The 24378-nt window shown below is 56.1% G+C and overlaps 1 protein-coding gene across 1 annotated transcript; it reads right to left on the reverse strand.

Moving 5' to 3' along the window:
- Positions 1 to 1974: 1974 nt before the first annotated feature.
- Positions 1975 to 23902, reverse strand: LOC144675725 (transmembrane protease serine 12-like). The gene is made up of 5 exons (XM_078536344.1): positions 23824 to 23902; positions 19561 to 19759; positions 17769 to 18034; positions 14673 to 14815; positions 1975 to 2208 (listed from the first exon to the last, which is right to left on the reverse strand). The coding sequence occupies exons 1-5, from the start codon at positions 23900 to 23902 to the stop codon at positions 1975 to 1977; spliced, it is 921 nt and encodes a 306-aa protein (XP_078392470.1).
- Positions 23903 to 24378: the final 476 nt, after the last annotated feature.

The raw sequence follows: 24378 nt of genomic DNA on the forward strand, positions 1-24378 counted from the left end.
TGCGTGTGTCTGTTGTGTGCGTGTGTCTGTTGTGTGCGTGTGTCTGTTGTGTGCGTGTGTCTGTTGTGTGCGTGTGTCTGTTGTACGTGTGTGTGTCTGTTGTGTGTCTGTTGTGTGCGTGTGTCTGTTGTGTGCGTGTGTCTGTTGTGTGCGTGTGTCTGTTGTGTGTGCGTGTGTCTGTTGTGTGTGCGTGTGTCTGTTGTGTGTGCGTGTGTCTGTTGTGTGTGCGTGTGTCTGTTGTGTGTGCGTGTGTCTGTTTTGTGTGCGTGTGTCTGTTTTGTGTGCGTGTGTCTGTTTTGTGTGCGTGTGTCTGTTGTGTGTGCGTGTGTGTGTCTGTTGTGTGTGCGTGTGTCTGTTGTGTGTGCGTGTGTCTGTTGTGTGTGCGTGTGTCTGTTGTGTGTGCGTGTGTCTGTTGTGTGTGCGTGTGTCTGTTGTGTGTGCGTGTGTCTGTTGTGTGTGCGTGTGTCTGTTGTGTGTGCGTGTGTCTGTTGTGTGTGCGTGTGTCTGTTGTGTGTGCGTGTGTCTGTTGTGTGTGCGTGTGTCTGTTGTGTGTGCGTGTGTCTGTTGTGCGTGCGTGTGTCTGTTGTGCGTGCGTGTGTCTGTTGTGTGTGCGTGTGTGTGTCTGTTGTGTGTGCGTGTGTCTGTTGTGTGTGCGTGTCTGTTGTGTGTGCGTGTGTCTGTTGTGTGTGCGTGTGTCTGTTGTGTGTGCGTGTGTGTGTCTGTTGTGTGTGCGTGTGTGTGTCTGTTGTGTGTGCGTGTGTCTGTTGTGTGTGCGTGTGTCTGTTGTGTGTGTGTGTGTGTGTCTGTTGTGTGTGAGCAATCATCAAGGAGGTTAATGCTAAACCTTTTGTTAGCTGGAGTACCGCGTTCCCCCATCCCGGGCACCGCACCTTAGGAAGGATGTGGAGGGTCTTGGAGAGGGTGCGGAGGGAGATTTACCAGAACGGGAGCCCTGCGGGGGGAGGATGAGGGGACTTCAGTTCACGTGGACGGACTGGAGAAGTTGGGATTGTTCTCCTTAGAGCAGAGAAGGTTAAGGGAGGGAGGGCGGGGGGGAGATTGAATGGAGACGTTCAAAATCACGAAGGGGGGGATTTGGGGTAGAGTAGGAGAGGGAGAGACTGTTTCCCAGTGGGCGGGAGGGTCGGTAACCAGAGGGGACACAGATTGAAGAGAATCGGGAACAGAACCAGAGGGTGGGTGGTGGGCGGGGGGGAGATGAGGAGAATTATTTTTTATAAACACAGCGAGTTGTTGTGATCTGGAAGGCGCTGCCTGAAAGGGCGGTGGAAGCAGATTCAATAGGAGGGGGGGAATCGGATAAATACTGGAAGGGGAAGAATTTGTCAAGATGTGGTGGTCGGGGGGAGAGGGAGGGACAGGTGATTTTTTTTTTTTAAATGCTGGGTCTGTACTCCCTGGAACAGGGAAACGGGAACCAGGGGGTAGAGAGAGTTAGCGGACAGCGCCCGGCACCCGGTACCCGAGACACGGCACCCTGGGAGCGAGGGGGGGGGGGATGGGGGGAAGGAGGCTTCGTGGAGCTTGGGATAACGGAGTCAGAAGCGACGGCCGGCAAGAGCGGGGATGGAGACCCTATCCTACGGCGGGTAAGTGTGTGTGTGCGCGTGCAGGCCGAACGAGAGGCTGTGCGACAATCCAGATTCTGACCACCACGGGGAGGGATTGGGGCCCAGGTTTGGTTCTTGCCTCTCCCCGGGTATCGCGTGTCTGAGTGAGGGAGGGAGGGAGGGAGGGAGGGGGTAGGGAGCGCCTGCTGACAATGCGCTGACTGTTAACGCAACATGGGGGCAGCGGGGCCGTGGACTCTTTTCCAGCTGCCCCGGGTTAAAGGCGACGCTCACCCCGATTCTAAACTCAGATAATCCGAATTTTTTTTTTATTTAAGAAGCTGACCGACCGAGCGGGGCGCCCCCCCCGCCCAACCCCGGGTGTCAGGCCGCACCGGAACGGTCAGCAGCGAGTGGCGGCCAGTGCCAGGGCCAGGAGGATGGAGGGCAGCGGACTTGGCGCCCCGCCCCCATTGAGGGCCTTGACCCTGGCGATCCAGTCTCCATACTCGTACAAGCGGGTGTACACCCCCACCTTGCGGGGCAGGCCGCACTGCACCCCGAAACTCGACACTCCCATCAGGTAAAACCGCTCGTCCCAGTAGTTAAAGCACTGCAGAGGTCCCCCGCTGTCCCCCTGTGGAGGGTGTTAAAAACATCAAAAGATTTAAGCACGGCCACAGCCCCCTGACCCTCAGACCGGCCTCCGTTTCCTTCAGTAGAAGGGATTGCCCATTGCAGAGCTGGGAGTGATGCTTGGGGGTGAGAGATAGGGAGCGTTGTAGGGGCTGGAGGGGGTTACAGAGATAGGGAGGGTTGTCGGGGCTCGAGCAGGTTACAGAGATAGGGAGGGTTGTAGGGGCTCGAGGGGGTTACAGAGATAGGGAGGGTTGTAGGGGCTCGAGCTGGTTACAGAGATAGGGAGGGTTGTAGGGGTCTGGAGGGGGTTACAGAGATAGGGAGGGTTGTAGCGGCTGGAGGAGGTTACAGACATAGGGAGGGCTGTAGGGGCTGGAGGAGATTACAGAGATAGGGAGGGTTGTAGGGGCTGGAGGAGGTTACAGAGATAGGGAGGGTTGTAGGGGCTGGAGGAGGTTACAGAGATAGGGAGGGTTGTAGAGGGCTGGGGGAGGTTACAGAGATAGGGAGGGTTGTAGGGGCTGGAGGAGGTTACAGAGAAACGGAGGGGTGTAGGGGCTGGAGGAGGTTACAGAGATAGGGAGGTTTGTAGGGGACTGGAGGACGTTACAGAGATAGGGAGGGTTGTAGGGGCTGGAGGAGGTTACAGACATAGGGAGGGTTGTAGAGGCTGGAGGAGGTTACAGACATAGGGAGGGGTGTAGGGGCTGTAGGAGGTTACAGAGATAGGGTTGTAGGGGCTGAAGGAGGTTACAGAGATAGGGAGTGTTGTAGGGGGCTGGAGGAGGTTACAGAGCTAGGGAGTGTTGTAGGGGGCTGTAGGAGGTTACAGAGATAGGGAGGGTTGTAGGGGGCTGGAGGGGGTTAGAAAGATAGGGAGGGTTGTAGGGGCTGGAGGAGGTTACAGAGATCGGGAAGGTTGTCGGGATTGGAGGAGGTTACAGAGATAGGGAGGGTTGTAGGGGACTGGAGGAGGTTATAGAGATAGGGAGGGTTGTAGGGGTTGGAGGAGGTTACAGAGATAGGGAGGGGTGTAGGGGCTGGAGGAGGTTACAGAGATAGGGAGGGGTGTAGGGGCTGGAGGAGGTTATAGAGATAGGGAGGGTTGTAGGGGTTGGAGGAGGTTACAGAGATAGGGAGGGTTGGAGGGGCTGGAGGGGGTTACAGAGATATAGAGGGTTGTAGGAGGTTAGAGAGATAGGGAGGGTTGTAGGGACTGGAGGAGGTTATAGAAATAGGTAGGGTTGTAGGGTACTGGAGGAGGTTACAGAGAAAGGGAGGGTTGTAGGGGTTTGGAGGAGGTTACCGAGATACGGAGGGTTGTAGGGGACTGGAGGAGGTTACAGAGATAGGGAGGGTTGTAGGGGTTTGGAGGAGGTTACAGAGATAGGGAGAGTTGTAGGGGCTAGAGGAGGTTACAGAGATAGGGAGAGTTGTAGGGGCTGGAGGAGGTTACAGAGATAGGGAGCGTCATAGGGGCTGGAGGAAGTTACAGAGATAGGGAGGGGTGTAGGGGCTGGAGGAGGTTACAGAGATAGGGAGGGTTGTAGGGGCTGGAGGAGGTTACAGAGATAGGGAGGGTTCTAGGGGCTGGAGGAGGTTACAGAGATAGGGAGGGTTGTCGGGGCTGGAGGAGGTTACAGAGATAGGGAGGGTTGTAGGGGACTGGAGGAGGTTACAGAGACAGGGAGGGTTGTAGGTGCTGGAGGGGGTTACAGAGATAGGGAGGGTTGTAGGAACTGGAGGAGGTTACAGGAATAGGTAGTGTTGTAGGGGCTGGAGGAGGTTACAGAAAAAGGGAGTGTTGTAGGGACTGGAGGAGGTTACAGAGATAGCGAGGGTTGTAGGGGCTGGAGAAGTTTAGAGAGATAGTGAGGGCTGTAGGGGCTGGAGGAGTTTGCAGAGATAGGGAGGGGTATAGGGACTGGAGGAGGTTACAGAGATAGGGAGGGGTGTAGGAGCTGGAGGATGTTACAAACATAGGGAGGGGTGTAGTGGCTGGAGGAGGTTACAGTGATAGGGAGGGTTGTAGGAACTGGAGGAGGTTACAGAGATAGGGAGGGTTGTAGGGGCTGGAGGAGGTTACAGAGATATGGAGGGTTGTAGGGGTCTGGAGGAGGTTACAGAGATAGGGAGGGTTGTAGCGGCTGGAGGAGGTTACAGACATAGGGAGGGCGGTAGGGGCTGGAGTAGATTACTGAGATAGGGAGGGTTGTAGGGGCTGGAGGAGGTTACAGAGATAGGGAGGGTTGTAGGGGGCTGGAGGAGGTTACAGAGATAGGGAGGGTTGTAGGGGCTGGAGTAGGTTACAGAGAAACGGAGGGTTGTAGGGGCTGGAGAAGTTTACAGAGATAGGGAGGTTTGTAGGGGACTGGAGGAGGTTACAGAGATAGGGAGCGTTGTAGGGGCTGGAGGAGGTTACAGACATAGGGAGGGTTGTAGAGGCTGGAGGAGGTTACAGACATAGGGAAGGGTGTAGGGGCTGTAGGAGGTTACAGAGATAGGGTTGTAGGGGCTGGAGGACGTTACAGAGATAGGGAGTGTTGTAGGGGGCTGGAGGAGGTTACAGATCTAGGGAGTGTTGTAGGGGGCTGGAGGATGTTACACAGATAGGGAGGGTTGTAGGGGGCTGGAGGGGGTTACAGAGATAGGGAGGGTTGTAGGGGACTGGAGGAGGTTACAGAGATAGGGAGGGTTGTAGGGGCTGGAGGATGTTACAGAGATAGGGAGGGGTGTAGGGGCTGGAGGAGGTTACAGAGATAGGGAGGGGTGTAGGGGCTGGAGGAGGTTATAGAGATAGGGAGGGTTGTAGGGGTTGGAGGAGGTTACAGAGATAGGGAGGGTTGTAGGGGCTGGAGGGGGTTACAGTGATATAGAGGGTTGTAGGAGGTTACAGAGATAGGGAGGGTTGTAGGGTACTGGAGGAGGTTACAGAGAAAGGGAGGGTTGTAGGGGTTTGGAGGAGGTTACCGAGATAGGGAGGGTTGTAGGGGACTGGAGGAGGTTACAAAGATAGGGAGGGTTGTAGGGGTTTGGAGGAGGTTACAGAGATAGGGAGAGTTGTAGGGGCTGGAGGAGGTTACAGAGATAGGGAGAGTTGTAGGGGCTGGAGGAGGTTACAGAGATAGGGAGTGTCATAGGGGCTGGAGGAAGTTACAGAGATAGGGAGGGGTGTAGGGGCTGGAGGTGGTTACAGATATAGGGAGGGTTGTAGGGGCTGGAGGAGGTTACAGAGATAGGGAGGGTTGTAGTGGCTGGAGGAGGTTACAGAGATAGGGAGGGTTCTAGGGGCTGGAGGAGGTTACAGAGATAGGGAGGGTTGTGGGGCTGGAGGAGGTTACAGAGATAGGGAGGGTTGTAGGGGACTGGAGGAGGTTACAGAGACAGGGAGGGTTGTAGGTGCTGGAGGGGGTTACAGAGATAGGGAGGGTTGTAGGAACTGGAGGAGGTTACAGGAATAGGCAGTGTTGTAGGGGCTGGAGGAGGTTACAGAGAAAGGGAGTGTTGTAGGAACTGGAGGAGGTTACAGAGATAGCGAGGGTTGTAGGGGCTGGAGAAGTTTAGAGAGATAGTGAGGGCTGTAGGGGCTGGAGGAGTTTGCAGAGATAGGGAGGGGTGTAGGAGCTGGAGGATGGTACAGACATAGGGAGGGGTGTAGTGGCTGGAGGAGGTTACAGAGATAGGGAGGGTTGTAGGAACTGGAGGAGGTTACAGAGATAGGGAGGGTTGTAGGGGCTGGCGGAGGTTACAGAGATATGGAGGGATGTAGTGGCTGGAGGATGTTACAGAGATGGGGAGCGTTGTAGGGGCTGGAGGAGGTTACAGAGATAGGGAGGGGTGTAGGAGCTGGAGGATGGTACAGACATAGGGAGGGGTGTAGTGGCTGGAGGAGGTTAGAGAGATAGGGAGGGTTGTAGGAACTGGAGGAGGTTACAGAGATAGGGAGGGTTGTAGGGGCTGGCGGAGGTTACAGAGATATGGAGGGATGTAGTGGCTGGAGGATGTTACAGAGATGGGGAGTGTTGTAGGGACTGGAGGAGGTTACAGAGATAGGGAGGGGTGTAGGAGCTGGAGGATGGTACAGACATAGGGAGGGGTGTAGTGGCTGGAGGAGGTTACAGAGATAGGGAGGGTTGTAGGAACTGGAGGAGGTTACAGAGATAGGGAGGGTTGTAGGGGCTGGCGGAGGTTACAGAGATATGGAGGGATGTAGTGGCTGGAGGATGTTACAGAGATGGGGAGCGTTGTAGGGGCTGGAGGAGGTTACAGAGATAGGGAGGGTTGTACGGGCTGGAGCAGGTTACAGAGATAGGGAGGGGTGTAGGGGGCTGGAGGAGGTTACAGAGATAGGGAGCGTTGTAGGGGCTGGAGGAGGTTACAGAGATCGGGAAGGTTGTTGGGATTGGAGGAGGTTACAGAGATAGGGAGGGTTGTAGGGAACTGGAGGAGGTTACAGAGATAGGGAGGGTTGTAGGGGCTGGAGGAGGTTACAGACATAGGGAGGGTTGTAGAGGCTGGAGGAGGTTACAGACATAGGGAGGGGTGTAGGGGCTGTAGGAGGTTACAGAGATAGGGTTGTAGGGGCTGGAGGAGGTTACAGAGATGGGGAGGGTTGTAGGGGCTGGAGGACGTTACAGAGATAGGGAGTGTTGTAGGGGGCTGGAGGAGGTTACAGATCTAGGGAGTGTTGTAGGGGGCTGGAGGAGGTTACACAGACAGGGAGGGTTGTAGGGGGCTGGAGGGGGTTAGAGAGATAGGGAGGGTTGTAGGGGCTGGAGGAGGTTACAGAGATCGGGAAGGTTGTCGGGATTGGAGGAGGTTACAGAGATAGGGAGGGTTGTAGGGGCTGGAGGAGGTTACAGAGATAGGGAGGGGTGTAGGGGATGGAGGAGGTTACAGAGATAGGGAGGGGTGTAGGGGCTGGAGGAGGTTATAGAGATAGGGAGGGTTGTAGGGGTTGGAGGAGGTTACAGAGATAGGGAGGGTTGTAGGGGCTGGAGGGGGTTACAGAGATATAGAGGGTTGTAGGAGGTTACAGAGATAGGGAGGGTTGTAGGGTACTGGAGGAGGTTACAGAGAAAGGGAGGGTTGTAGGGGTTTGGAGGAGGTTACCGAGATAGGGAGGGTTGTAGGGGACTGGAGGAGGTTACAAAGATAGGGAGGGTTGTAGGGGTTTGGAGGAGGTTACAGAGATAGGGAGAGTTGTAGGGGCTGGAGGAGGTTACAGAGATAGGGAGCGTCATAGGGGCTGGAGGAAGTTACAGAGATAGGGAGGGGTGTAGGGGCTGGAGGAGGTTACAGATATAGGGAGGGTTGTAGGGGCTGGAGGAGGTTACAAAGATAGGGAGGGTTGTAGGGGCTGGAGGAGGTTACAGAGATAGGGAGGGTTCTAGGGGCTGGAGGAGGTTACAGAGATAGGGAGGGTTGTCGGGGCTGGAGGAGGTTACAGAGATAGGGAGGGTTGTAGGGGACTGGAGGAGGTTACAGAGACAGGGAGGGTTGTAGGTGCTGGAGGGGGTTACAGAGATAGGGAGGGTTGTAGGAACTGGAGGAGGTTACAGGAATAGGCAGTGTTGTAGGGGCTGGAGGAGGTTACAGAGATAGCGAGGGTTGTAGGGGCTGGAGAAGTTTAGAGAGATAGTGAGGGCTGTAGGGGCTGGAGGAGTTTGCAGAGATAGGGAGGGGTATAGGGACTGGAGGAGGTTACAGAGATAGGGAGGTGTGTAGGAGCTGGAGGATGTTACAGACATAGGGAGGGGTGTAGTGGCTGGAGGAGGTTACAGAGATAGGGAGGGTTGTAGGAACTGGAGGAGGTTACAGAGATAGGGAGGGTTGTAGGGGCTGGCGGAGGTTACAGAGATATGGAGGGATGTAGTGGCTGGAGGATGTTACAGAGATGGGGAGCGTTGTAGGGGCTGGAGGAGGTTACAGAGATAGGGAGGGTTGTACGGGCTGGAGCAGGTTACAGAGATAGGGAGGGGTGTAGGGGGCTGGAGGAGGTTACAGAGATAGGGAGCGTTGTAGGGGCTGGAGGAGGTTACAGAGATCGGGAAGGTTGTCGGGATTGGAGGAGGTTACAGAGATAGGGAGGGTTGTAGGGGACTGGAGGAGGTTACAGGGATAGGGAGGGTTGTAGGGGCTGGAGGAGGTTACAGACATAGGGAGGGTTGTAGAGGCTGGAGGAGGTTACAGACATAGGGAGGGGTGTAGGGGCTGTAGGAGGTTACAGAGATAGGGTTGTAGGGGCTGGAGGAGGTTACAGAGATAGGGAGGGTTGTAGCGGCTGGAGGAGGTTACAGACATAGGGGGGGCGGTAGGGGCTGGAGGAGATTACAGAGATAGGGAGGATTGTAGGGGCTGGAGGAGGTTACAGAGATAGGGAGGGTTGTAGGGGCTGGAGGAGGTTACAGAGATAGGGAGGGTTGTAGGGGGCTGGAGGAGGTTACAGAGATAGGGAGGGTTGTAGGGGCTGGAGGAGGTTACAGAGATAGGGAGGGTTGTAGGGGCTGGAGGAGGTTACAGACATAGGGAGGGTTGTAGTGGCTGGAGGAGGTTACAGACATAGGGAGGGATGTAGGGGCTGTAGGAGGTTACAGACATAGGGAGGGTTGTAGGGGCTGGAGGGGGTTACAGTGATATAGAGGGTTGTAGGAGGTTACAGAGATAGGGAGGGTTGTAGGGTACTGGAGGAGGTTACAGAGAAAGGGAGGGTTGTAGGGGTTTGGAGGAGGTTACCGAGATAGGGAGGGGTGTAGGGGTTGGAGGAGGTTACAGAGATAGGGAGGGTTGTAGGGGCTGAACGGGGTTACAGAGATATGGAGGGTTGTAGGAGGTTACAGAGATAGGGATGGGTGTAGGGGCTGGAGGAGGTTACAAAGATAGGGAGAGTTGTAGGGGCTGGAGGAGGTTACAGAGATAGGGAGAGTTGTAGGGGCTGGAGGAGGTTACAGAGATATGGAGCGTCGTAGGGGCTGGAGGAAGTTACAGAGATAGGGAGGGGTGTAGGGGCTGGAGGAGGTTACAGAGATAGGGAGGGTTGTAGGGGCTGGAGGAGGTTACAGAGATATGGAGCGTCGTAGGGGCTGGAGGAAGTTACAGAGATAGGGAGGGGTGTAGGGGCTGGAGGAGGTTACAGAGATAGGGAGGGTTGTAGGGGCCACAGGAGGTTACAGAGATAGGGAGGGTTCCAGGGGCTGGAGGAGTTTACAGAGATAGGGAGCGTTGTCGGGGCTGGAGGAGGTTACAGAAATAGGGAGGGTTGTAGGGGACTGGAGGTGGTTACAGGGATAGGGAGGGTTGTAGGGGCTGGAGGAGTTTACAGAGAAACGGAGGGGTGTAGGGTCTGGAAGAGGTTACAGAGATAGGGAGGGTTGTAGGGGACTGGAGGAGGTTACAGTGATAGGGAGGGTTGTAGGGTGCTGGAGGAGGTTACAGAGATAGGGTTGTAGGGGCTGGAGGAGGTTACAGAGATAGGGAGGGGTGTAGGGGCTGGAGGAGGTTACAGAGATAGGGAGCGTTGTAGCGGCTAGAGGAGGTTACAGAGATAGGGAGGTGTGTAGGGGCTGGAGGAGGTTACTGACATAGGGTTGTAGGGGCTGGAGGAGGTTACAGACATAGGGAGGGGTTTAGGGGCTGGAGGAGGTTACAAAGATAGGGAGGGTTGTAGGCGCTGGAGGAGGTTACAGAGATAGAGAGGGTTGTAGGGGCTGGAGGAGGTTACAGACATAGGGAGGGTTGTAGGGGCTGGAGGAGGTTACAGACATATCGAGGGTTGTAGGGGCTGGAGGAGGTTACAGAGATAGGAAGGGTTGTAGGGGCTGGACGAGGTTACAGAGATAGGGAGTGTTGTAGGGGGCTGGAGGAGGTTACAGAGCTAGGGAGGGTTGTAGGGGACTGGAGGTGTTTACAGAGATAGCGAGGTTTGTAGGGGCTGGAGGAGTTTACAGAGATAGGGAGGGTTATAGGGATGGAGGAGGTTACAGAGATAGGGAGGGGTGTAGGGGCTGGAGGATGTTACAGACATAGGGAGGGGTGTAGTGGCTGGAGGAGGTTACAGAGATAGGAAGGGTTGTAGGAACTGGAGGAGGTTACAGAGATAGGGAGGGTTGTAGGGGCTGGAGGAGGTTACAGAGATATGGAGGCATGTAGTGGCTGGAGGATGTTACAGAGATGGTGAGGATTGTAGGGGCTGGAGGAGGTTACAGAGATAGGGAGGGTTGTAGGGGCTGGAGGGGGTTACAGAGATAGGGAGGGGTGTAGGGGGCTGGAGGAGATTACAGAGATAGGGAGGGTTGTAGGGGCTCGAGGAGGTTACAGAGATAGCGAGGGTTGTAGGGGCTGGAGGAAGTTACAGAGATAGGGAGGGTTGTACCGGCTGGAGGAGGTTACAGAGATAGGGAGGGTTGTAGGGAACTGGAGGAGGTTACAGAGATAGGGAGGGTTGTAGGGGCTGGAGGAGGTTACAGAGATAGGGCGGGGTGTAGGGGCTGGAGGAGGTTAGAGAGATAGGGAGATGTGTATGGGCTGAAGGAGGTTATAGAGATAGGGAGGGTTGTAGGGGTTGGAAGAGGTTACAGAGATTGGGAGGGTTGTAGGGGCTGGAGGGCGTTACAGAGATATGGAGGGTTGTAGGAGTTTACAGAGATAGGGAGGGTTGTAGGGACTGTAAGGTGGTTACAGAGATAGGGAATGTTGTAGGTGCTGGAGGGGGTTACAGAGATAGGGAGGGTTGTAGGGACTGGAGGAGGTTACAGAGATAGGATTGTAGGGGCTGGAGGAGGTTACAGAGATAGGGAGGGTTGTAGGGACTGGAGGAGGTTACAGAGATAGGGAGGGTTGTAGGGGCTGGAGCAGTTTACAGAGCTAGGGAGAGGTGTAGGGGCTGGTGGAGGTTACAGAGATAGGGAGTGTTGTACCGGCTGGAGGAGTTTACAGAGATAGGGAGGGATGTAGTGGCTGGAGGAGGTTACAGAGATAGGGAGGGGTGTAGGAGCTGGAGGAGGTTTCAGAGATAGGGAGGGTTGTAGGGGCTGGAGGAGGTTACAGAGATAGGGAGGGGTGTAGTGGGCTGGAGGAGGTTACAGAGATAGGGAGGATTGTAGAGGCTGGAGGAGGTTACAGAGATAGGGAGGATTGTAGAGGCTGGAGGAGGTTACAGAGATAGGGAGGGTTGTAGGGGCTGGAGGAGGTTACAGAGATTGGGAGGGGTGTAGGAGCTTGAGGAGGTTACTGAGATAGGGAGGGTTGTAGGGAGTGGAGGAAGTTACAGAGATGGGGAGGGGTGTAGGGGCTGGAGGAAGTTACAGAGATTGGGAGAGTTGTAGGAGCTGGAGAAGTTTACAGAGATAGGGAGGGTTGTAGTGGCTGGAGGAGGTTACAGAGATAGGGAGTGTTGTAGGGCCTGGAGGAGGTTACAGAGATACGGAGGGGTGTAGGAGCTTGAGGAGGTTCCTGAGATAGGGAGGGTTGTATGGGATGGAGGAGGTTACAGAGATAGGGAGGGTTGTAGGGGCTGGAGGATGTTACAGAGATAGGGAGGGCTGTAGGGGCTGGAGGAGGTTACAGAGATAGGGAGGGTTGTCGGGGCTGGAGGAGGTTGCAGAGATAGGGAGGGTTGTAGGGGCTGGAGGAGGTTACAGAGATAGGGAGGGTTGTATTTGACTGGAGGAGGTTACAGAGATAGGGAGGGTTGTATTTGACTGGAGGAGGTTACAGAGATAGGGAGGGTTGTAGGGGCTGGAGGAGGTTACAGAGATAGGGAGGGTTGTAGGGACTGGAGGAGGTTACAGAGATAGGATTGTAGGGGCTGGAGGAGGTTACAGAGATAGGGAGGGTTGTAGGGGCTGGTGGTGGTTACAGACATAGGGAGGGGTGTAGTGGCTGATGGATGTTACGGAGATAGGGAGGGTTGTAGGAACTGGAGGAGTTTACAGAGATAGGGAGTGTTGTACCGGTTTGAGGAGTTTACAGAGATAGGGAGGGATGTAGTGGCTGGAGGAGGTTACAGAGATAGGGAGGGGTGTAGGAGCTGGAGGTGGTTTCAGAGATAGGGAGGGTTGTAGGGGCTGGAGGAGGTTACAGAGATAGGGAGGGGTGTAGTGGGCTGGAGGAGGTTACAGAGATAGGGAGGATTGTAGAGGCTGGAGGAGGTTACAGAGATAGGGAGGGTTGTAGGGCCTGGAGGAGGTTACAGAGATAAGGAGGGGTGTAGGAGCTTGAGGAGGTTACTGAGATAGGGAGGGTTGTAGGGATTGGTGGAAGTTACAGAGATGGGGAGAGTTGTAGGAGCTGGAGAAGTTTACAGAGATAGGGAGGGTTGTAGGGTCTGGAGGAGGTTACAGAGATAGGGAGGGTTGTAGGGCCTGGAGGAGGTTACAGAGATAGGGAGGGGTGTAGGAGCTTGAGGAGGTTACTGAGATAGGGAGGGTTGTATGGGCTGGAGGAGGTTACAGAGATAGGGAGGGTTGTAGGGGCTGGAGGAGGTTACAGAGATAGGGAGGGGTGTAGGAGCTGGAGGTGGTTTCAGAGATAGGGAGGGTTGTAGGGGCTGGAGGAGGTTACAGAGATAGGGAGGGGTGTAGTGGGCTGGAGGAGGTTACAGAGATAGGGAGGATTGTAGAGGCTGGAGGAGGTTACAGAGATAGGGAGGGTTGTAGGGGCTGGAGGAGGTTACAGAGATAGGGAGGGGTGTAGGAGCTTGAGGAGGTTACTGAGATAGGGAGGGTTGTAGGGAGTGGAGGAAGTTACAGAGATGGGGAGAGTTGTAGGAGCTGGAGAAGTTTACAGAGATTGGGAGGGTTGTAGGGGCTGGAGGAGGTTACAGAGATAGGGAGGGTTGTAGGGCCTGGAGGAGGTTACAGAGGTAGGGAGGGGTGTAGGAGCTTGAGGAGGTTACTGAGATAGGGAGGGTTGTATGGGCTGGAGGAGGTTACAGAGATAGGGAGGGTTGTAGGGGCTGGAGGTGGTTACAGAGATAGGGAGGGTTGTAGGGGCTGGCGGAGGTTACAGAGATAGGGAGGGTTGTCGGGGCTGGAGGAGGTTGCAGAGATAGGGAGGGTTGTAGGGGCTGCAGGAGGTTACAGAGATAGGGAGAGTTGTAGGGGCTGGTGGAGTTTACAGAGATAGGGAGGGTTGTATTTGACTGGAGGAGGTTACAGAGATAGGGAGGGTTGTAGGGGCTGGAGGAGGTTACAGAGATAGGGAGGGTTGTTGGGGCTGGACGAGGTTACAGAGATCGGGAGGGTTGTAGGGGCTGGAGGAGTTTACAGAGATAGGGAGGGTTGTCGGGGCTGGAGGAGGTTACAGAGATAGGGAGGGGTGTAGGAGCTGGAGGTGGTTTCAGAGATAGGGAGGGTTGTAGGGGCTGGAGGAGGTTACAGAGATAGGGAGGGGTGTAGTGGGCTGGAGGTGGTTACAGAGATAGGGAGGATTGTAGAGGCTGGAGGAGGTTACAGAGATAGGGAGTGTTGTAGGGGCTGGAGGAGGTTACAGAGATAGGGAGGGGTGTAGGAGCTTGAGGAGGTTACTGAGATAGGGAGGGTTGTAGGGAGTGGAGGAAGTTACAGAGATGGGGAGAGTTGTAGTAGCTGGAGAAGTTTACAGAGATTGGGAGGGTTGTAGGGGCTGGAGGAGGTTACAGAGATAGGGAGGGTTGTAGGGCCTGGAGGAGGTTACAGAGATTGGGAGGGGTGTAGGAGCTTGAGGAGGTTACTGAGATAGGGAGGGTTGTATGGGCTGGAGGAGGTTACAGAGATAGGGAGGGTTGTAGGGGCTGGAGGAGGTTACAGAGATAGGGAGGGTTGTAGGGGCTGGAGGAGGTTACAGAGATAGGGAGGGTTGTCGGGGCTGGAGGAGGTTGCAGAGATAGGGAGGGTTGTAGGGGCTGGAGGAGGTTACAGAGATAGGGAGGGTTGTATTTGACTGGAGGAGGTTACAGAGATAGGGAGGGTTGTAGGGGCTGGAGGAGGTTACAGAGATAGGGAGGGTTGTAGGGGCTGGACGAGGTTACAGAGATCGGGAGGGTTGTAGGGGCTGGAGGAGTTTACAGAGATAGGGAGGGTTGTACCTGCTGTAGGAGGTTACAGAGATAGGGAGGGGTGTAGGGGCTGGAGGAGTTTATAGAGATAGGAAGGGTTGTAGTTGACTGGAGGAGGTTACAGAGATAGGGAGGGTTGTAGTTGACTGGAGGAGGTTACAGAGATAGGGAGGGATGTAGGGGGCTGGAGGAGGTTACAGAGATAGGGAGGGATGTAGGGGGCTGGAGGAGGTTACAGAGATAGGGAGGGATGTAGGGGGCTGGAGGAGGTTACAGAGATAGGGAGGGATGTAGGGGGCTGGAGGAGGTTACAGAGAGAGGGAGGGAGTTTGTGGGGGGCAGAAGGGAATTGACCACACGCTCTGTGCGTCGAGTGTCCACTGCCCTTGCCGGACGCATGGGCTTCTCACCGTCGCCATCATCGTTACCTGACAGCCATCGGCAGCTCCGTCCTCGTACCCGGCACACTGCATGGCCCTCCCGATTTTGCCGTTGTACCAACCGCGCTTATTGCAGACTTTCCTCGGGATCAAATTCACTGCTGCTTCCCGCAAGATATCGGATCCCGGCCCTGGGGGGGTTTGGAAAAGAACGTGAAATAACCCCTTTTGGTTTGTCCGGTCGCTGCCCCTCCCAAACCGAAACATAGAAATGTTCGGAGGACAGGAGCTGGAGCAGGCCCTTCGGCCCCTCGAGCCCTGCTGCACCATTCAACATGACCATGGCTGATCCTCTATCTCAACACCGTCCTCCCGCTCTCTCCCCTTGACACCTTTCGAGTCTAGAAATCTATCTACTTCCTTCTTAAATATATTGAGTGACTGGGACCTCCACAGCCTCCTGAGGTAGAGAATTCCACAGGTTCACCGCCCTCTGAGTGAAGACGTTTCTCCTCATCTCAGCCCCAAATGGCCCACCCCGTATCCTGAGACTGTGACCCCCTTGTTCTAGATTCCCCGACCCCCAGCCAGAGGAGACATCATCCCTGCATCCGGTCTGTCCATCCCTGTCCCAAATGGTCTACCCCCTATCCTGAGACTGTGACCCCCTTGTTCTAGACCCCCTGCCCCCAGCCAGAGGAGACATCATCCCTGCATCCGGTCTGTCCATCCCTGTCAGAATTTTATACGTTTCAGTGAGATCCCCTCTCATTCCCCTAAACTCCAGTGAATACAGGGCCTAGTCGGCCCAATCTCTCCTTCTACAACAATCCCGCCATCCCAGGAATCGGTCTGGTGAACCTTCGTTGCTCTCCCTCTAGGGCAAGTATCTCCTTCCTTAGGTAAGGAGACCAAAACTGCCCACACAATACTCCAGGTGTGGTCTCACCAAGGCTCCTGTACAGCTGCAGTGAGACATCCTCGCTCCTGTACTCAAGTCCTCTCGCCATGAAGGCCAATGTACCATTTGCCTTCCTAACTGCTTGCTGCACCTTCCTGCTTGCTTTCAGTGTCTGGTGTACAAGGACACCCAGGTCCCTTTGTACATCAACATTTCCCAATCGATCACCATTTAAATAATACACTGCCATTCTGTGATTCCTACCATAACTACACACTTATCCACGTTATGCTGCATCTGCCATGTATTTGCCCACTCACTCAACCTGTCCAAATCGCCTTGAAGCCTCTTAACACCCTCTTCACCGCTCATATTCCCACCAAGTTTCGTGGCGTTAGCCAAATTGGAATTATTACATTTGGTTCCCTCATCCAAATCATTGATAGACATTGTGAATAGCTGGGGCCCGAGCACTGATCCCCGCGGTACCCCCACTAGTCACCGCCTGCCACTCCCCCCAAAAAAAAACCCATTTATTCCTACTCTCTGTCCCCTGTCTGCTACCCAGTTCTCAATCCATGCCAAATATATCACCCCCAATCCCATTTTACACATTAACCTCTGATGTGGGACTTTATCAAAAGCTTACTGAAAATCTAAATACACCACATCCACTGGTTCTCCCTGATCTATCCTGCGAGTTTTCATCCTCAAAGAACTCCAGTGGGTTTGTCAAACATGATTCCTCCCTCATAAATCCACGTTGACTTTGTCCAATGCCGTTGATGTTTTCTAAGTGTCCCTGTTATCACCTCCGTTGCAATCGACTCGAGCATTTTCCCTGCTACTGAGGTTAGGCTAGTGAGGCCATTCGCAGAATACACCCTACCACCTCCTGTCAGGACATCAGCCAGTTCCAAAACACTGGTAGCTAACGCCGCACTTTTGAAGGGCAACCACAGTGGCCATGGGGGAACCCTCATGAGAGTATGATTCCTCAGGCAGTAAAGAGGCAGAAGGCTGGTTATTTTAGTGACTTTGAGGGATAAGCGTCAGTCAGGGCACCAGGTGAGAAGGCTCCCGCCAACAACCCCACATTCCTATTACAGAGGGGACCGTTTACATCTAAAGGGCAGTTTAACGTATGACCTGAAAGACAACTCCGACAGCGCGGCACTCCCTCAGTACTGACCCTCCGACCGCGCTGCACTTCCTGAGTCCTGACCCTCTGACAGTGCGGCGCTCACTCAGCACTGACCGTCCGACAGTGCGGCACTCCTTCAGTACTGACCCTCCGACAGCGCGGCACTCCCTCAGTACTGACCCTCCGACAGCACGGCACTCCCTCAGTACTGACCCTCCGACAGCGCGGCGCTCCCTCAGCACTGACCGTCCGACAGTGCGGCACTCCCTCAGTACTGACCCTCCGACAGCGCTGCACTTCCTGAGTACTGACCCGCCGACAGTGCGGCGCTCACTCAGCACTGACCCTCCGACAGTGCGGCACTCCCTCAGTACTGACCCTCCAACAGTGCAGCACTTCCTGAGTACTGACCCTCCAACAGCGCGGTGCTCCCTCAGCGCTGACCCTCCGACAGTGCAGCACTCCCTCAGCACTGACCCTCTGACAGTGCGGCGCACCCTCAGTACTGTCCCTCCGACAATGCAGCACTTCCTGAGTACTGACCCTCCGACAGTGCGGCACTCCCTCAGCGCTGACCCTCCCACAGTGCGAGGCTCCCTCGGCACTGACCCTCCGACGGTGCGGCGCTCCCTCAGCACTGACCCTCCGACAGCGCTGCACTTCCTGAGCACTGACCCTCCAACAGCGCTGCGCTCCCTCAGCGCTGACCCTCCGACAGTGCGGGGCTCCCTCGGCACTGACCCTCCGACAGTGCAGCGCTCCCTCAGCACTGACCCTCCGACAATGCAGCACTTCCTGAGTTCTGACCCTCCGACAGTGCGGCGCTCCCTCAGCGCCGACCCTCCGACAATGCGGCGCTCCCTCAGTGCTGACACTCCGACAGTGCAGCGCTCCCTCAGCACTGACCCTCCGACAGCGCGGCGCTCCCTCAGCGCCGACCCTCCCACAGCGCGGCGCTCCCTCGCCGCTGACCCTCCCACAGCGCGGCCCTCCCTGGTGGGCTGGTTGGGGTGCAGGAAGCTGAAAATCGCTCCAAGCGTCGTGCGCGGAACTGTTGCTCGAGAGCGTTTGACGGACAGTCCCCGAGTGCGTCACCTACCGTCGGACACGGTCGCCCCCCAGCCGCTGATGTAGCAGAGACTCACGCCGGCCAGCGCCGTGTGGTTACCCGGCAGGCAGACTGGCTGGACGTAGTGGGTGTAGGCAATCCTCCTCTGCATCTGCAGCAGGGCAATGTCATGCTTTAGGGTCTCCCGGCTGTAGCGCGGGTGCCTGATGATCTTCGCCACGTGCACCATGCTGACGTGGGTGTTGTAGTGCGACCTCCGGTGTAACCCAGTGACCACCACCCACGAGTTCACGTGCCTGGAGAGAGGAGGAGGAGGAGGAGGGGGTGGGGGTGGGGGTGGTGGGTGGGGAGAAGAAGGGGGAAAGAGATCAAGGGGCAATCGGTCAACCATCCATCCATCACCAAACCACCCCGCCCCCACCTCCACCTCCCCTCGCAAACGCACCCCCCCTCCACAACCACCTGAATCTACCTGGCGAGGAGGCCTGCCTCTGGTGGGGAGGAGGGTGGGTGCCCCCAGGAGGACTTCTATCAGCGACGGTCCTCGTGCGGGGGTCAACAGCCCGACTGAGGATGAGGATCTGGACGCGACGGAGAGGTGGGGGGAGGGAGAGAGATGAAGCCAAGAAGGAAAGCGAGCGAGGGAGGGAGGGAGGGAGGGAGGGAGTGACTTCACTGCCATCGAGGTGGAGGGGGACAGAGACTCCGAGCAGCAGATGATGAGGACCGAGGACAGACGGGACTTGCGTTTACCCGGCCGAGTCATCCCTAAGCGCGTTGCGGCCAAGGACGTGTCGTTTCTGGAGCGCAGCTGGGGACCCAAACCGGCCGGTTTGTGCACTGCAAACTCCCACAGAGAGGGGTAAATATTGGCCCCAGGCAGGAGGAGGGGGGCGGGTGTGACTTAACCTGCGCCCCCTGCGAAATTTAAGATCCGTTTACGTTCACCTCATGGGGCAGAAGGGGACTTGGTTTAACGTATCATCCCAGAAACAGCGCTGACCCTCTGACAGTGCGGCACTCCCTCAGCGCTGACCCTCCGACAGGGCGGCGCTCCCTCAGCGCTGACCCTCTGACAGTGCGGCACTCCCTCAGCGCTGACCCTCCGACAGTGCGGCGCTCCCTCAGCGCTGACCCTCTGACAGGGCGGCACTCCCTCAGCGCTGACCCTCCGACAGGGCGGCGCTCCCTCAGCGCTGACCCTCTGACAGTGCGGCACTCCCTCAGCGCTGACCCTCCGACAGTGCGGCGCTCCCTCAGCGCTGACCCTCTGACAGTGCGGCACTCCCTCAGCACTGACCCTCTGACAGTGCGGCGCTCCCTCAGCGCTGACCCTCTGACAGTGCGGCGCTCCCTCAGCACTGACCCTCCCACAGTGCGGCACTCCCTCAGCGCTGACCCTCCGACAGTGCGGCGCTCCCTCAGCGCTGACCCTCCGACAGTGCGGCGCTCCCTCAGCGCTGACCCTCCGACAGTGCGGCGCTCCCTCAGCGCTGACCCTCCGACAGGGCGGCGCTCCCTCAGCACTGACCCTCCAACAGGGCGGCGCTCCCTCAGCGCTGACCCTCCGACAGTGCGGCGCTCCCTCAGCGCTGACCCTCCGACAGTGCGGCGCTCCCTCAGCATTGACCCTCCGACAGGGCGGCGCTCCCTCAGCACTGACCCTCCAACAGGGCGGCGCTCCCTCAGCACTGACCCTCCGACAGGGCGGCGCTCCCTCAGCACTGACCCTCCAACAGGGCGGCGCTCCCTCAGCGCTGCGCTGGGAATGTCAGCACCGGAAACGAGACTCGAGTCTCTCGAGCGTCTACGCTGTACACACCTCGCACTCGTGCCAAAACAGTGAGCCGCTGTCAGCACCCATCGGGTATCGATGATTACCCCTCCGCAAATGTGCCACTGGACGTTGTGCTGCTTGAATTGAATGCTGACTTGCCATGGCCAAGCGCCCGGCAAGGCGTCCTGTCCACCCACCACTCGAGACGGGACTGGGATACCCATTAGTGGCCGCAGGCCACATTCTGTGGAGACACAGTAAGAATGGCTTGAGAAGCCCCTGTACCTTTGTCCGCTGCGTCCTAGCTTTCTATCAATACCAATACCCTCCCCTTCCCTGCCAACCATCGACAGGGACCTCACGCATCCTTCCCTTCTCCTCTCCGACCTACACTGGCTTCTCACCCGCGGCTACCTTCAACTTAAAATTCTCATCCTCATCTTCAAACTGCTCCCTATCTCTGTCACCTCCTCCATCCCCCTACTACCCTCCCTATTTCTGTAACCTCCTCCAGCCCCTACACCCCTCCCTATCTCTGTCACCTCCTCCATCCCTCTACCACCCTCCCTATCTCTGTAACCTCCTCCAGCCCCTACACCCCTCCCTATCTCTGTAATCTCCTCCAGCCCCTACAACCCTCCCTATCTCTGTAACCTCCTCCAGCCCCTACACCCCTCCCTATCTCTGTCACCTCCTCCAGTCCCTACAACCCTCCCTATCTCTGTCACCTCCTCCAGCCCCCTACACCCCTCCCTATCTCTGTCACCTCCTCCAGTCCCTACAACCCTCCTTATCTCTGTCACCTCCTCCATCCCCCTACCACCCTCCCTATCTCTGTAACCTCCTCCATCCCCCTACCACCCTCCCTATCTCTGTCACCTCCTCCAGCCCCCTACCACCCTCCCTATCTCTGTAACCTCCTCCAGCCCCCTACCACCCTCCCTATCTCTGTAACTTCCTCCAGCCCCTACAACCCTCCCTATCTCTGTAACATCCTCCAGTCCCCTACAACCCTCCCTATCTCTGTAACCTCCTCCAGCCCCTACAACGCTCCCTATCTCTGTAATCTCCTCCAGCCCCTACACCCCTCCCTATCTCTGTCACCTCCTCCAGTCCCTACAACCCTCCTTATCTCTGTCACCTCCTCCATCCCCCTACCACCCTCCCTATCTCTGTAACCTCCTCCATCCCCCTACCACCCTCCCTATCTCTGTCACCTCCTCCAGCCCCCTACCACCCTCCCTATCTCTGTAACCTCCTCCAGCCCCCTACCACCCTCCCTATCTCTGTAACTTCCTCCAGCCCCTACAACCCTCCCTATCTCTGTAACATCCTCCAGTCCCCTACAACCCTCCCTATCTCTGTAACCTCCTCCAGCCCCTACAACGCTCCCTATCTCTGTAATCTCCTCCAGCCCCCTACAACCCTATCTCTGTCACCTCCTCCAGCCCCCTACAACCCTCCCTATCTCTGTCACTTCCTCCAGCCCCTACCACGCTCCCTATCTCTGTCACCTCCTCCAGCCCCCTACCACCCTCCCTATCCCTGTAACCTCCTCCGACCCTCCCTATCTCTGTAACCTCCTTCGACCCTCCCTATCTCTGTAACCTCCTCCGACCCTCCCTATCTCTGTAACCTCCTCCGACCCTCCCTATCTCTGTAACCTCCTCCGACCCTCCCTATCTCTGTAACCTCCTCCGACCCTCCCTATCTCTGTAACCTCCTCCGGACCCTACATCTGCACTCTGCACTCCCACACCCTTGGCGGCCGTGCCTTCAGTTGCCTGGGGCCCCGAGCTGTGGAATTCGCTCCCTCAACCCTCTCCGCCTTTGAGACACTCTTGAAACCGACCTCTTTGACCGAGCGTCAGCTCACCTGTCCCCAGTGTCTCTTCACATGGCTCGGTGTCAAATTTCACTTGGGTCACCCTCCTGCGTAGCAACCGACAGGTGCGACTGTACCTAGGAGCGGAGCGTCCACCACTGGTCATTGTCACTGACCCCTGCTGGGCATTCCACCTCCTCTGGCTGCCTCGCAGCCTCGCTCACACCCACCCTTGCGAGCGCCCAGTATGTGAGACCCCATCCCCCACTTCCCTCAATCTAAATTGTGACGAAATCCTACTCGGCCATAGAGTCGTAGAGGTCTACAGCACAGAAAAAGGCCCTTCGGCCCATCCAGTCTGGGCCGGTCAAACAAGTACCTAACTATTCTAGTCCCATTTTCCAGCACTAGGCCCATAGCCTTGTGTGTCCATGGGCATCGCAAGTGCACATCCAAATACTTCTTAAATGTTAAGAGGGTTTCTGCCTCTACCACCCTCTCAGGCAGAGTGTTCCAGATCCCCAACCACCCTCTGGGTGAAAAAATTCTTCCTCACATCCCCTCTAAACCTCCCGCCTCCTTACCTTAAATCGATGCCCCCTGGTTATTGATCCCTCCACCCAGGGGAAAAGTTCCTTCCTGTCTCCCCTATCCACGCCCCTTATAATTTTATACACCTCAATCATGTCCCCCCACCCACTCAATCTCCTCTGCTCTGGGGAAAATAACCCCAGTCTATCCAATCTCTCCTCATAACTGAAACTCTCCAGCCCAGGCAACATCCTGGTAAATCTCCTCTGCTCTCTTTCTTGTGCAAACCACATCCTTCCCATAATGCGGATTGCAGAACTGCACGCAATACTCTAGCTGTGGCCTAACCAGCGTTTTGTACTGTTCCGGCATAACCTCCCTGCTCTTATACTCTATGCCTCGGCTAATAAAGGCAAGTATCCCATTTTCCTTCTTAACCATCTTATCTACCTGTCCCGCTACCTTAAGGGACCGGTGGACATGCACACCAAGGTCTGTCTGATCCTCGGTACTTCCCAGGGTCCTACCATTCATCGTGTATTCCCGTGCCTTGTTTGTCCTGGCCAAGTGCATCACCTCACACTTATCCGGATTAAATTCCATTTGCCACTGACCAGCCTGTCTATATCCTCCTGTAATCTAAGGTTATCCTCCTCACTATTTACTACCCCACCAATTTTCGTGTCATCCGCGAACTTACTGATCAACTCTCCTACATTCAAGTCTAAATCATTTGTCTATACCACAAACAGCAAGGGACCCAACACCCATCCCTGTGGAACCCCACTGGACACAGGCATCCAGTCACAAAAAAACACCCCTCGACCATCACCCTCTGCTTCCTGCCACTCAGCCAATTCTGGATCCAATTTGCCAAATTGCCTTGGATCCCATGGGCTCTGACCTTCGTTGTCAGTCTCCCAAGCGAGGCAGCATCGACAAATGGCGAGCTATGAACAGACAGCAAGGCTGCAGTACAAAGTCACAGAATCACACAGCGCAGAAGAGGCCCTTTGGCCCATCGAGTCTGCACCGACACGTGAGAAACACCTGACCTACCTCCCTAATCCCATTGACCCAGCACTTGGCCCCATAGCCTTGAATGTTATGAGGTGCCAAGTGCTCATCCAGGTACTTTTTAAAGGATGTGAGGCTAACCCGCCTCCACCACCCTCCCAGGCAGCACATTCCAGACCCCCACCACCCTCTGGGTAAAAAAGTATTCCTCACATTGTCCCACCCTAAACCTCCTGCCCCTCACCTTGAACTTATGTCCCCCTCGTGACTGACCCTTCAACTAAGGGGAACAGCTACTCCCTATCCACCCTGTCCATGCCCCTCATCATCTTGTCCAACTCGATCAGGTCACCACCCCTCAGTCTTCTCTGCTCCAACGAAAACAACCCAAAAGTCTATCCAACCTCTCTTCATAACTTAAATGTTTCATCACAGGCAACATCCTGGTGAATCTCCTCTGCACCCCCTCCAGTGCAATCACATCCTTCCTATAATGTGGTGACCAGAACTGCACACAGTACTCCAGCTGTGGCCTCACCAAGGTTCTACACAACTCCCAACATGACCTCCCTACGTTTGTAACCTATGCCTCGATGGATAAAGGGCAAGTGTCCCATATGCCTTTTTCACCACCCCACTAACATGCCCCCTCCGCCTTCAGAGATCTATGGACACACACACGCCAAGGTCCCTTTGTTCCTCAGAACTTCCTAGGGCCGTGCCGTCCATTGAATACTTCCTTGTCAAATTACTCCTTCCAAAGTGTGTCACCTCTGGTTAGCCGTGACAGGCTTGTTTTAACTGTCTCACAAAGGACCTTTATTGTACACAGCAGAGGGGTGGTCACCCGGTGATACCCCACAGCCCCCGGCCGCAGGTCTCCTCACGCGATCGGCCGGACACTGACGCCCGGGAGTCCATTGCTCTGGCCTTACCTTGTTCCCTCGCTCCAGACGCCGGAGACCTGCTGATGCAGACCAGCAGCAGCAGCAACAGGACCCTCCCCACCTCCATTTCTCGAGAGCCTCGACCTTTTTCCCACCACCCCCCACCCCTCCCACCTGCCTCTTTCACAGCCAGCTTCCGCGGGGCAGTGGGAGGGAGGGAGGGAGGGGAGACACCAGCTCAGACGTGCATCATTTGGAGCTTAGCGGAGAGTCTGAGCCATCGACAGGGCTGTCCAAGTCAAACGTCAAGCCATGAGCAGACAGCAAGGCTGCAGTACAAAGCCCCAGGACACCGGGGTGGGCCGTGGCAGGCATGTCTTAACTGTCTCACAAAGAATCTTTATTATACACAGGGGTGGGTCACCCGGTGATATCATCCTCACCACAGCCCTGATGCAGACAGAGGGGGGAGAGTTGGGTCAGATACAGCAGGCGTCAGCCCCCAGCCGCTGAGCCCGCACCAGACCGTGTCCGACCGCGCACCGCGTCTCACCGCTCGATGGGCGACCCTGCACCGAAGGGGAGTGCCACATTGCCGGAGGC

The sequence above is a fragment of the Cetorhinus maximus genome, unplaced genomic scaffold (assembly GCF_964194155.1).
Source record: "Cetorhinus maximus unplaced genomic scaffold, sCetMax3.hap1.1 HAP1_SCAFFOLD_1123, whole genome shotgun sequence".
NCBI lineage: Eukaryota > Metazoa > Chordata > Chondrichthyes > Lamniformes > Cetorhinidae > Cetorhinus > Cetorhinus maximus.

Bases quoted from the DNA above. Each gene is read 5' to 3' on its own strand.
- LOC144675725 (XM_078536344.1), bottom strand. From the start codon at position 23,902: ATGGAGGTGGGGAGGGTCCTGTTGCTGCTGCTGCTGGTCTGCATCAGC. The intron at 19,760-23,823 runs GTAAGGCCAGAG...GTGTCTCCACAG, and splicing joins GTCTGGAGCGAGGGAACAAG to AATGTGGCCTGCGGCCACTA. The intron at 14,816-17,768 runs GTAGGTGACGCA...AAACCCCCCCAG, and splicing joins GGGGGCGACCGTGTCCGACG to GGCCGGGATCCGATATCTTG.